The sequence below is a fragment of the Salvelinus alpinus genome, chromosome 37 (assembly GCF_045679555.1).
Source record: "Salvelinus alpinus chromosome 37, SLU_Salpinus.1, whole genome shotgun sequence".
Lineage (NCBI taxonomy): Eukaryota > Metazoa > Chordata > Actinopteri > Salmoniformes > Salmonidae > Salvelinus > Salvelinus alpinus.
In genome coordinates, this window is record NC_092122.1 from 16,488,261 (window position 1) to 16,502,616 (window position 14,356).

The 14,356-nt window shown below is 41.4% G+C and overlaps 1 protein-coding gene across 1 annotated transcript; it reads right to left on the reverse strand.

The window, feature by feature from the left end:
• Positions 1-117: 117 nt before the first annotated feature.
• LOC139566094 (transmembrane 7 superfamily member 3-like) lies at positions 118-13,175 on the reverse strand. Its single transcript, XM_071387011.1, has 12 exons — positions 12,916-13,175; positions 10,775-10,929; positions 9,617-9,767; positions 8,986-9,106; positions 7,597-7,768; positions 7,287-7,464; positions 6,658-6,744; positions 6,149-6,229; positions 3,144-3,296; positions 2,902-2,999; positions 2,563-2,725; positions 118-2,448 (listed from the first exon to the last, which is right to left on the reverse strand). Exons 1-12 carry the CDS (start codon positions 12,986-12,988, stop codon positions 2,195-2,197), a joined length of 1,686 nt encoding a protein of 561 aa, XP_071243112.1. The 5' UTR covers positions 12,989-13,175; the 3' UTR covers positions 118-2,194.
• Between the last annotated feature and the right edge of the window lie 1,181 nt (positions 13,176-14,356).

Genomic DNA, 14,356 nt, shown 5'->3' on the forward strand with positions numbered 1-14,356 from the left:
GTTTGAATGCACAACTTACTGTATGTAGACTAAATTGGACCTAATGGTTGCACCATGATACATCACAACTTAACTGATGACACATTTTGGGAACAGAGGAGCAGAGAAATGAACAAGTGATTTTTAGGAAAAACAATTTATCAAATCATTTCTCACACAACAAAACAAACACAAACAGCCCATTTTAAAACATGACAAGTACCTAACAGCTGCAGTGAAAAATACTGAAAGGCAACCTTAACCTTTAAGAAAGCTTCATCAGTAATCTTAGTGCATAGAAGCATTTCCTAGTGAGGCATTTCAACAGTATGGCTATAACTTTACAATGTCGGCCTCACACCCCTGTGTGTTTTGGTTTGGAAACTGAGAAAAGTAGAAATGGCCATTTCTACTTGCATTTCAATCTTTCATCCTTGACACTAATCTGAATCCTGTCAGGTGATAATCATAAAAGATCAATTCATTTCCTATCAAATTTTAATTCAACATCCTGTCGTGTGCAAATGGCGAGGATTTACAAAATCACTGGTGGGATATTACACTGCATCTGAGGATACCTTGTTTTGCACAAGAGGAAAAATAATCTCTTAAATTATCCACTTAATCAAGCTTCAATATTACATCTGGAGGAAAAACTGACATTGGTCATGGAATGCATTAATAAACCATGTCATGTGACTCTGCAGGCAAACTCAAACTCATTAATGCCTCAAGCCAGCTTTTCATACTGAGTGGGTAATGAGAGACAAAGAACCTAAAGAAAAGTCTCAGAAAACACATATTGGACTCCCTTAAAATCAGTGTTTCCCCTAGGTTCATTTAGCGGTGGCCCACCGCTGCAATAAATTGCCGAGGGGTGCTTTTAAAGGAATAGTCATTGGCTCAAATGATTGGAGGTCTATGGGAACAGCTGGCAGGACATTGTGCTTACAATACTAGCAATGCACCCACCCAGCTACCCTTGCACCACTGCTAAAAAAAAGTCATAGGGGAAACACAAATGCTTTACCAAACAAAAGCTGGCAATAGAGAACATAAGCAGCAAGCCCACTTTAATGAAGCGTTAGGCCACCTGACAGAGCAATAGAGGCTGTGGCACTTGTCATTTGCTCTTCCTGCTACTGCTTAACACTTCAGGAAATACTGAAGGGCTTGGCTATATCACCATTTCCTATAAACATCAGTGCTCAGGATCCACCTACACCTACCACTTGTGGTTTATGATTTTAGAGTGCGATCAAACATGTCCATGAAATCAAGAGGATACATTTTAGGCTGCAAGTTCCCACCCATACCACTAATAGTGTTTGATTCAACAACTACGTTTCACAAAAAGGGTCCCCTAAACACATGCATATTTCAATATAACAGCTCTCATATTTCTTAAAGATTTAATTGTTTATATTTGTAAAAAGCAAAGAAAAAAAGAGTGGCCTCTAAATAGTTTTACAAAACATGGTGTAAAAGTGACAGTTTGCATATGAAAATGTTGACAAAACATTAAAAACAATTTACAGCCATTGGAGCCTAAATGGGCATACCCAGAACTCCCTGACAGTGGTGTCATACCCATTAAAACTGGGGGGACATATGCCCTCCAATTTCATTGAGTGGTATTAAGATAAACAAAGTATACTTACTTTTACACTAAAATGAATACCTACCTACCAAAAGTTGCTGTCAAAGCCACCTCAAAATGACTGGCTGCATGATGCGTCTCCATCTTACTGTTCCAATTTTTTTCTTGTGCTATTAAAACACATATGTTGCCCATACCGGTATGCTGTAACCCTAGTTGTTTAAAGGAACTGTGATGTACTAGGAGAGATGGTGCCCAACTATTTTGGTACAATATTAAGTGGCAGCGGTAACAGCTTCCTCAGTACCCTCTAAGAAAATGCAGCCAAATACCACAAGACTGAGGAAGTGAAACAAATCATGCTCAAAAATAATGCTTTGAAAATTCTCTGTGTGCACTTTGTGGCAAAGTTCCTCCCAGAGCATATATAAATAATACCTTAATGAACTGTTACCATCATCAATGGAATCAAAACATCCATAACCTGGAATAGAAAGACTCCAAACTCAATGGTGCTTCCCTGTAGATAGAGAGCCCATGCCCCATAGCACCCTCCTAGTGGGGTGAATCTGTCTACCTGGCTGGGTAAAATGGGTCTAAGTTGAGTGGGTGGGTTTAAAGGAGGAGGGGTGTGCGCTCGCCAGCGGACTCTCTCCTGCCAGTCAGCTGTCGGGCACGGGCGAGGAGACGGGAAGGGAGTGAGGACGTGTGGTGGCTTGGGTCGAGAACATTGGTCTTGCGGCGCTCCCGCTCTTGCAGCCACATGAGGTAAGGGCCGGGGGGGAAGAAGGGCCGTGTGCGTTCCCGGTAGAGCTGTAGCACGATACCAGACACACCCAGAACCACCCACACTGTGATCATGATGAAATCTGGAATACCAAGAGGACAAAAATATGTTAGGTTGAAAGGTCAAAATCAGGTGCCCAACATAAGTCCTGCCTGCAGGTTAAATAAAAAAATAACTCTGAAGTGATTTTACTCACCAATGTCCTGGAAAGGCACATCAGTAAAGGCCTTGCTAAAGTTGTCGTTGAGGAAGCGTTTGAGAATGTTAAGAGTGATGTAGGATAGGCTGGTATAGATGTAAGCATTCACAGTCAGCACCACAGCATAGGCTCCAGCTACACCACACGTAGTGATGTTACCCTGCAGACAGATAACACCCACACAGCAATATTACCCAGAGGCTCCATTTCCACATTTGTCCTCCCAAATCTTTGAAAGTTCTAAGCCCTTCTTGAGTTTAAAGTGGGAGGGGACTATGGCGTTGAATTGGACAGCCACTGTAAGGAAAGTGCAGAAGGGCAGGGATCAGGGCCTACCTCTCTTGGCCAGCGGACAAAGAAGAGCGGTACCACCACCACGATGCAGCTGAACGTCACCCAGAACACCACATTCGAACGGAACACCTGTATGTCACCTGAGGAAGTGATGAGAATTTTTTTACAACGTTGTTACAATACTTCCTGTGTCATACAACATTCATCTGATTGAGCATTATCCTGCTTGAACTAGTAAATCAAATAAATTATAATCTGATGTAGGTATTTTTTGGTTCTTTTACCGACAGGCGTGAAAAAGACAATGGAGGAGATGAGGAACCCCAGCATGAGACCGACGACGACGACACAGGACATAACTGAGCCGAAGCGCCACCAGCTCATCACCAGGATAACTCCCCCAACTACGCCAATCACTGCTGTCAGGGTCAGGCGGACTGCAGGGAGGAAACACAGACACTGCTGTCAGGGTCAGGCGGACTGCAGGGAGGAAACACAGACACTGCTGTCAGGGTCAGGCGGACTGCAGGGAGGAAACACAGACACTTCTGTCAGGGTCAGACGGACTGCAGGGAGGAAACACAGACACTTCTGTCAGGGTCAGACGGAGAGGGAGTTGGACAAATATCTTTATTTTTCATAGAGCCATAGAAGAATGATAACCTGAGCTTCTGGCAGGGGGTCCAACTCAGACTGACCCCAAATAAATGAAAGCAAGTCCAGGAATTTCTCCATCAATTCTAAACTCAACTGCTCTACAGATAGATTAACATTCTTTAAATTGTCTTTACACTAAACCATGTGCTCTTCAGCATGATGGAACCCGTGCGCCAACTTAATTACTGGAACGTGCTTTTACAGTGAGATGTTTGTTCTATGCAGAAATGTGTTGTTTCAAACTGAACTGTGTGTTGTGCACTGGGGAAGTTTCCCATTGCATCCTGGATGAGTTCTGACATCCATCCATCAGCTCCACCATTGACCAAATCACATTAGGGTTCGAGTGTGTAATTCTGAATTCATACGCTCACCGCCATCCTCTATGACTAACACATACAGTGAGGGAAAAAAGTATTTGATCCCCTGCTGATTTTGTACGTTTGCCCACTGACAAAGAAATTATTAGTCTATAATTTTAATGGTAGGTTTATTTGAACAGTGAGAGACAGAATAACAACAAAAAAATCTTTAAAATGTTATAAATTGATTTGCATTTTAATGAGGGAAATAAGTATTTGATCCCCTCTCAATCAGAAATATTTCTGGCTCCCAGGTGTCTTTTATACAGGTAACGAGCTGAGATTAGGAGCACACTCTTAAAGGGAGTGCTCCTAATCTCAGTTTGTTACCTGTATAAAAAGACACCTGTCCACAGAAGCAATCAATCAGATTCCAAACTCTCCACCATGGCCAAGACCAAAGAGATCTCCAAGGATGTCAGGGACAAGATTGTAGACCTACACCAGGCTGGAATGGGCTACAAGACCATCGCCAAGCAGCTTGGTGAGAAGGTGACAACAGTTGGTGCGATTATTCGCAAATGGAAGAAACACAAAAGAACTGTCAATCTCCCTCGGCCTGGGGCTCCATGCAAGATCTCACCTCGTGGAGTTGCAATGATCATGAGAACGGTGAGGAATCAGCCCAGAACTATAGGGGAGGATCTTGTCAATGATCTCAAGGCAGCTAGGACCATAGTCACCAAGAAAACAATTGGTAACACACTACACCGTAAAGGACTGAAATCCTGCAGCGCCCGCAAGGTCCCCCTGCTCAAGAAAGCACATATACATGCCCGTCTGAAGTTTGAATCATTCAGATGTTCATTGGCAGAGGACAACTGGGTGAAAGTGTTGTGGTCAGATGAGACCAAAATGGAGCTCTTTGGCATCAACTCAACTCACCGTGTTTGGAGGAGGAGGAATGCTGCCTATGACCAAGAACACCATCCCCACCGTCAAACATGGAGTTGGAAACATTATGCTTTGGGGGTGTTTTTCTGCTAAGGGGACAGGACAACTTCACCGCATCAAAGGGACAATGTACGGGGCCATGTACCGTCAAATCTTGGGTGAGAACCTCCTTCCCTCAGCCAGGGCATTGAAAATGGGTCGTGGATGGGTATTTCAGCATGACAATGACCCAAAACACACAGCCAAGGCAACAAATGAGTGGCTCAAGAAGAAGCACATTAAGGTCCTGGAGTGGCCTAGCCAGTCTCCAGACCTTAATCCCATAGAAAATCTGTGGAGGGAGCTGAAGGTTCGAGTTGCCAAACGTCAGCCTCGAAACCTTAATGACTTGGAGAAGATCTGCAGAGGAGTGGGACAAAATCCCTCCTGAGATGTGTGCAAACCTGGTGGCCAACTACAAGAAACGTCTGACCTCTGATTGCCAACAAGGGTTTTGCCACCAAGTACTAAGTCATGTTTTGCAGAGGGGTCAAATACTTATTTCCCTCATTAAAATGCAAATCAATTTATAACATTTTTGACATGCGTTTTTCTGTTGTTATTCTGTCTCTCACTGTTCAAATAAACCTACCATTAAAATTATAGACTGATCATTTCTTTGTCAGTGGGCAAATGTACAAAATCAGCAGGGGATCAAATACTTTCCCCCCCCTCATTGTACAAGCCAACACTGACATCACCTTGCATATGGGGAGCACGAACACCAATGCAAGCCATTCTAGGTTTCTCCAAATCAACATACACAAACTGTAAGATAAGCATAAAATGCATACGTGACATATTTTGTTAGGCCTTTTAGATGGCATGTGGGGCACATGTCCCATATCATCACTTATCTCCATACTGTAACAACTGTACTGATTTAGCACTGGCTAATCTGATTGCATTTCCCAGTTAATGAGACCAACAGGAGTTTCTTTCACCTGAGCTGACCTGATTGAATCACAGAAAAACTCTATGCTTTCAGGTGGCACTGACTGGAGCTTCCAAATGAAAATAGGATAATTGGGGGGGGGGGGGATCATATTCATATGGCATGACTATCTAATTTGCATTTATGAGTGACCTGTGACAATTAATGCAATTTGTCTGGCCACGAAGACAGTTTGTATGGCTAATTTCATTCCAAAATACTGTATGCTTTGGAGACTAATTAAAAACTACAGCGGTAGTACAGAGAGAACTGAGCAAGCATATGACCAAATAAACTGAAGCCAATGTTTACTATAGAAAAAACTACATAATTAATATCCTTATCAACCTGGCTGACAAGGTCAACAATCTTCTTATGTTCATTAGAAATCACTTAAACTTACTGTCATAGTCCAGTTTTGTAGTTCTTGTGATCAGGACAAAAAAAAGAAACGCTGCAAAGCCAAAGCCCATACAGAATAGCTCTAAGAGAGAGGAAGATAGAGAGGGGAACAAGGGAGGAAAGTTTCATACGGGAGAGCAACACAGTAAACACACATTTTCTAGCATGACATCTAGGACTGGTTTCCCAGACCCAGATTAAACCTGCTACTGGACTAAAAACATGACCAGCGAAGAGTATTTATTATTTTTCTTTCACATTGTTTTTGCATATTATGTGGGAGCAACAGTTTACAACAAGACCTTTAACCTCCAGCCCATATTTTCATTAGCTGGCTGGCATGAACTTTAAATGAGAGTTGGACTTTCACAAACCATAAATACAGCTAGTTGGGAGCGGCTATTTATTACTGGTGTTCTATAGGGAGGAAAAGCCCTCGACTTCCCAGACTTATCTTCCAGTGATGTAGTGGAAAACTTGGTAAGTCAACACTTGTTTCCCCCTACTCACCACATTTGAAGAAGCAGTGCCCAAAGAAGCACACGAAGAGGCCAGCTAAACCAGCGATGGTGAAGAAGATCCTTGTGGATATCTTCCCTAGAAGAAAAGAAAGTACATCAGCCTTTAGTCATTCTGTCTTTCCCCATAGTTGGTCTAACTTGTTGTTGGTCTAACAAGAGCAGCAGACCCTGTGTCAACTGTTTGTCTTCTTTCTCCTGCTCTGAAATTGCTTATTGCTCCGTTACAGTTTGTTACTGTTGACGAGAGTTGACATCTGGGTTCATAAGTCAGTTGCTAATCAAAGTAGAAACTGAAATCAGCTGACAACATATTCCCAGGGGACTGGGGTTGATCTTCCCTGGTCTAAAATGCATGCTGTCCTTCAAGGTGCATTCCATAAGATTTCCACGGAAATAGCCCTCAAGGTCTCAGCCAGAACGATTGCAGTATAGTAAATGTCTTCTGTGTAGAATGACATTATGCTCTCGTTCCACTCAACAACAAGTCTCATTGAAGGCCCCGGGAATTCAGACAGGAATACTCAGATATCTTTGGAAATGTCTCATTTATAGACATATATTGACTGACGTTTCCCTGCAAAAAGACCCTTTTGGCCCAGTGCTGGTTGTCCCACTTACCCAGAGTGTCACAGCCATCCAGGGTGGAGGAGAAGCTGCAGGCGTAGGTGTGGACAGGGATATACGAGGAAGAGGTGTTAAGCACTGGGTCTCTGACTATGACAGAGTAGATAACACCCTGGCCCGGGATGGAGCTAAACACTACCTCTGTCTTATCATTGGATGATAGTGTCATGAGCTACAGGGAGGAGAAAAAAAGATAAAAGCTCACCATACCATTACACCACAACCAGCAAGTTCACAGTCTACAATCACAATCTGTATTTTTATACATGTCCATTTTGCACTACATTCACACTTATCAACTCACCCTTTTCCCATGCTCTCTCATGGTCTGCACACTGGCCACACTCTGGATGCTGGTGATGAGGCTCTGCTCTGATAGGTCGCTCTCAGGCAGGAAGTACTGGTAGATGTCGTACCTCAGGCGGCAGCGAGTGTTTTCACCCACTTCAGTGTCACAGGCAGGCGGATTGGAGCCCCTGAAGAGGTGCCAACAGAGGTTAGTTCACAATGGATTCTGAAAGTTTGCTTTAAAATATGAATGTGCATTTGGGGAAACAATGCCACTGTTCGCCCCAGTGCCTTTGTTATTGTTTTGTTGATGACAACAGAGAAGAGTCTGGCAGCGTGGTAAAATAAATTACACTGCATACTTGGCTGTTCTATCACTGCGTGTGCAGTGATGTCAGATGAGAAAAACAGTGGTTGTTTACAGTAACTTCGTTGTTGTTGTAATATCCGAAACGGACATGGCACTTTCACCTATTAAGGATTCTAGCTTTAAAACAGAAATTTTGATTTTTTTTTATAACAATTTTTTCACATATATTTTTCACAATGAAATAAGATGGCTCAGAAGGGCTGTTACAAATAATAATAAACACAGCAATATGAAAATGCAACAGAAAGGGCCGTAGTCTCTTTCTTTAAAAAAAATATATAATTTAGAGACTACGCAAAAGAAGTGTTCCCATCACTTTTGTCTCATTCAACAACAACAAACCACCACAGACCACCCCAGACCTCCCTGGTCTTTTGCTTTTCAAAATATCAGTTTATTTTTGTTCCAGGTAAATTTAGATACAGTTCAGTCTACAGACCACTGTAACATTTTAACAGGAAGATTGTGGGTGTTTGTTTCCGCTCTGCAGTCTGCTTGGCCCTGACAGAAGTGCGTGTGTTTCCACTCTGCGGTCCGTGTAATACGAGCCAGCACTTCCCATAGCCTGGTCAACAGATCTGTTTGGGCTGTCTTGCCAACTCTTATGATAATTTTCGCACCATAGCCAAATTAATAGTATTTACATAAGAAGAAAATATCAATGATTTCCCTATCCAAAAATTCTTTAGAGGTTGGGTTCCAATCACTGTACCTCACCACTTGTGGGTAAATCTATTTTCTCTACTAAAGCACATTCCTAGCCAGAGCCCTGGCATTAAGAAATGTCTTACTCTGCTTCCACCACAACGAAAGCCACACAAATGTAGGACAGCACATAATGCACTCATAAGATTGCATTGTCTTTCAGTCACAGGACTATTTCTTTGGCTAATTGTTGGCTTTTCACCAGGGTTAACTTTAAAACATATAATCAAAAACATATGCAGAGTATGCCCTGCCTCACATTTGTTTGCAGTGAGACAGAAGTGGTTAAATCTAAGACGCTCATATATAAACCCTCTAATGTGTTGTTACCTTGAATATCCAATATTTGCAGGTGCAAAGTGGATAGTAGTCTCAAAAAGGTTGTAGTGGAGATAGACATTTGGGTCAATGTCCAGGTCAAACTCCAGATTACAAGCTCCAGGGACTGGGTCTGCAGAGAGAGAAAACACGTAATTAAAACCAGCCAATCAAAAGTCACTGTTTTTGTCTTGAGGTCCATTGACAGTGCAGTAGTAGACTGTTGAGAGTTTGTACCATTGGTCTATGCAGATGGCCTACTGGTGACTGTGGAGAAGTTGTAGAGTGCAGATTACTCTACACAGATACAATCAGTTTGGTGGATGGCAAAACAGCTTTGAAATTTGTCCTCAGTCGACGATTAGTTTTGTTCAATAATCCAACTGACATTCTTTGTTTTGGGGTTTGTTTGAAACAGGTTCCACATCTACTAGATACTCTTGCTATTGTTTTGACATGGTATATTGAGTGGTTAAAACAATGGTGGATTGAGGGTGAGTAGTGAGAGGTAAAATATCCTGGAATGCTAACAGTGATGTAAAGTAACATACTGTAGCCCCTTGACAGATAGTGGGAGGCCACCTAAAACTGTAGAGGAATTGGTGGATTATTTTGGGAAGCGGAGATGGAAGGGCATACATACCAGAGCTGGTGTAGGGGAGGATGACCCCAGTGCCGGCCACAGAGTCCCCATCAGGGGCCAGCAGGAACCAGGAGAGCTTGGTCTGACCGGGGATCAGGGGTGAGAGAAGGCCTGAGTCCACCGCTGTTAGAGAGAGGCCCAGCCCTGGCATCTGCCCAAAGTAGTCAACCAGACAACCAGAAAATCACTCAAATAGTCAGTCAACAACACAGCCCTAATCTATCCAAATCAGTCACCAAATTACTGCTTTATTCAGTCCTGTAATGTAAAGTACTACTGAAATGTGCACAGATACCCAGCTGACCACCTCTTCTCACCTAGCTGTAGGCTATACCTGCCAGATGGTTTTGACAGTGGAGAAAGAATGACTTGTAGTGATATTCACTTCCAGATGACACTCATTAACTGTCTATGCTGTGTTTGGTACATTTTCCCCTTAACAGTTGGGGACTGTTTTCATTGTTGACTTCACTACAGTCAGAGCATGTTAACTGCTTTAGCCTATTCTCACCATTAGTTAGGACTACTTTGAGTTAGGACTACTTTGAGTTAGGACTACTTTGAGTTAGGACTACTTTGAGTTAGGACTACTTTGAGTTAGGACTACTTTGAGTTAGGACTACTTTGAGTTAGGACTACTTTGAGTTAGGACTACTTTGAGTTAGGACTACTTTGAGTTAGTTCAAAGCGTTTTCAGTAGTAAGAGGGAAAGGCGTTCAAAGTTTTCCGTCAGCACCAAAGAGCTTGTGACCAGCCTAACACATGACCACAGCTCTACTCAGTCAGAGTGTCTGCAAATCTCACAAGACTCTGTCGCAAGTGGGTCACTAGAAACGGTGTGTGTGATAGGGTGATTGGCGACTGTTTCTTCACCCAACCCTAAGGATCTCTGGGACCAAGGCCAGGATTGGTCAACCCATCTTACCCTTGCCTCATGCCCCGTCTTCCTCCCATGATGAGCAACCAGTCTGGTTCCACATCATCTGACTTCCCTCCACAAGTCAGTGGACCAATCAGTGCCAATCGTGTGTGTTTGTTCGTACATGTTTGATAGGGTAATAGGTCATATTGAATGAATGAACACTGACCTGAATTAGACTATTACAAAAATCTATTTTACTGTGAGCATGTGTGTTTGTGCGTGAGCCAGTGTCTTACCCTGGTGTAGGACAGCGTAGCATTGCTGTGCTGTGTGTGGAACTGGAGGGTGATAAAGGACACTTCAGGGGGGATTCTGGAGACCACTGCCTGCACTGTCTCGTTCTCATTCACATTCACATTCTGAAAGGTGTTGAACAGGAAAACCACCCGATCTGAGAGAGGAAATATATGTTACAGCATTATCATCCCAGGCTATCCACAACCTGTTACTAGGGTCATTTATATACAGTGGGTTTCCGAAATTATTGACACTGTTGATAAAGATGAGCCAAAATGACTGTATAAATTAAGAAATTCAAATACTGAGCTACAGTATATTCTATACTCAACAAATTTGGAAATTACATCATTTTATACGAATACAATTGCTCAGAGAAAGAGATGAACAAGTAATACTTTTTTCCCCAAAAATGTAGGGGTAAAATATATTGACACCGCTGTTTTCAATACCTCACCTTGCAAGGATAACAGCACTGAGCCTTTTTCTAAAATGTTTTATGAGTTGGTTCACCCGTAAGTGTGAATGTCTTTCCAGTTCTGCTGTTCTGATTTTCGTTGACGGCCCACTGATAAATCTCGCACAGGGTGCTGTGACTATGTGGTTACGCCTGTGGTTGTGACAACATCATCCAGGATGTGAGCCTATCGTAGGTACATCTGAGAATGACACCTTCAATCCACAACATATACCAAAAACAAGGCAGGCCAGATCCTCACACAACATAACTATTGTATTGTAACTGTTGTGACACTGCTTAGCTAATCTCCAAATAGGCAACTGGATGTTCTCACTGCTTGTGTATTACATATGGATTTTTCACTTTCTACTCTCTTGCTCCCCTTCATTTGTGCAGCCTTCTGTCTACTTTTCTGGTCTCTCTGTCTGTCCATACCTTACATTACATTTACATTTAAGTCATTTAGCAGACACTCTTATCCAGAGCGACTTACACATTGGAAAGTTCATACATATTCATCCTGAACCCACAACCCTGGCGTTGCAAGCGCCATGCTCTACCAACTGAGCCACACGGGACCAGGATGTATGTATGTATACCTCCTGAATTGTCACCTGTCTTTCTCACTGGTCTCTTGTCTCTCTCTGTTGAATCTTCCAACACATGAGATGGTTTGTCAGGGTACAAGGGTAATTTGCACAAGGGTATACTGTATTCTCATCGTGACCGATACAAAGGTTAGACTGAAAAAGAAGCATGACTGCCACGTTGGGTTCTTTTCCTTTCGTTTAACATGTGATGTGGGGGGAAAAACGTAAGCAGCCAATTCCTAATGCCTGCTGCTTTCACAAGCATTAAATGTCAATGGCATCCAATCTGTTCACTAGGGCCAATCCGAACATGCCTCACTAGCGACCATTTCACTTGCAGTGTAATTAGCCCTACATTTCAATTATATGTAGTAGTAAAGGAATTAGAGTCCATGAGAGAAATATCTATTTTTGAATGCTGTGCATACTGGCATGGCAAGAGTGGGTGTATACAATCAGCATGTTATCATGTTTGGTGTATCATTTACATAGCCTTTACAACCTGGGTATGAAATTGAGGGCAAGATAACTGTTTTTACCATGTACAATAATAGCCTATTTTGAAATCCCAGACTAATTCCACGTAACTATTTTACTGTTGAAGACATATTGCTATGCTATGCTTCCCCTTTTCCAGCAACTAGTACAACTGTCTTCACCTCATCATATCCCAAACAATAAGGATGTTTTACTCCATTGTTTGTTTTTGTTGATAATTGAGTCTTTGTAAACAAACAATGCCATTTCAAAATACAACTAGTTAACGTTAGTTCATGTCATGGACTATCAGCCCGTGCATCCACAGTTCCATCTATGAATTTGAGAGTGGTTCAAATTTCTCCAGCCTCAATGTGAAGACTAACTGCAACAATAGGTAACATCTCCAAACATAGGAATGGTTAACAATTCATTAAGTTAGTGGAGTTGATATCTCTGATTCAAAGAAGGCGTATATATCTTCTTCATATAAAACAATAAGACGCTAGCTAGAGTATGATTGGCTTTGAGCCAGCAACCTTGATGTAATCTAAAAGTTATACAAGTTCATCAAATGGCAATTTTATTTTAAAAGATTAAAAGCACGACTTACTTTCCAGTTGTGCTACAACTCCATCACAGACCAATACATATACAAATATGTACATTAGCCAGGAGGACATCATTTTCTTCAGGCCCACGATCCTACTTCCTAGTCTGCTACATTCACTTGCAATACATTTGGTGAGATATTCAATAAAGGCTTTCCTGCGACAGGCCAGTGCAACATAGCGTGGCTACAAATTCGTTTTAATTGCTGTTGTTGCTTCCGCGGAACAACTCCAACCACGTCCTGTCGCTCAAACGTACTACGAATTTCAACTGCTGCAAGCAAGCCACTTCCTTTCTCCAGGAGACGTCAAATCAAACTGGGCAGGTCCCAGTCCCTAATCCTAGTGTACGTTCCAGAGCGCAGAGATTGTAACCTCGCACTGATTTTAAATTTAATTAAATCACTGAACAAAACAGCAATTGGGTGATTATCATGAAACCAGTTTTAAACATATCTGTAGCAAATTCAGTTACAAAACCATGATGCATCTGCAAAAATCAACTATCATTCTAAGGACTAAGATGTATAGTTTTTGGCAAAGTGTATATTTTAATCCATGTTTAATTTTCGAAAGAATTTTGTACATTTTCATACCAAATTCTCATTACCCGAAATGCATCCAGACTAAATTCTCTGGTCCAAAATTGTATACAATTTTACTTTAGAAAAACCAATCTTATTTGAATAAAACACAAAATATGTTGCTGTAGTTTGTCCATAAATCAAAAATGTAATACAAGTTGACATTTACATTAAACTATCATATTTAGTTTTATTAACCTATGATGCATAATTCAGAGTAGTTAAGGTTAAATTAATTTATTCATTTAAATGCCTTCAGATAGAGGTTCTTATTCTCAATCACCCACTTTACCTCACTTGACCTTCTCACTACCAAACCGCTAAAACACTCAAATTGGAAAAAAGTCTGATATAATTTTATTATAATTTTATAATTTAATTTATTTTCAGTGTTATGTTTAACTCAGGTTTTTTCATTTGGCGAGAAATGTGAACAAAATATTAGAAATGTATTGGTTTATTACTTTTTTGGACTGTTACGATAATGAGAAATTTGTGAAAATGTTGGTAAAATGCACAATATCTGATTTAAAAAAACATAATAATAATTATGAAACAGATAGAGTGCCCTCAGAAAGTATTCGCACCCCTTGACTTTTTCCACATTTGGTTGTATTGCAGCCTGAATTTAAAATTGATTAAAATGAGATTTATTTTGGTCTCTGGCCTACGCACAAAACCCCATAATTTCAAAGTGGAATGATATTTGAATGGTAGTGTATATACAGTTGAAGTCGGAAGTTTACATATACTTGGGTTGGAGTCATTAAAACTTGTTTTCAACCACTCCACAAATTTCTTGTTAACAAACATTTGTTTTGGCAAGTCGGTTAGGACATCTACTTTGTGCATGACACAA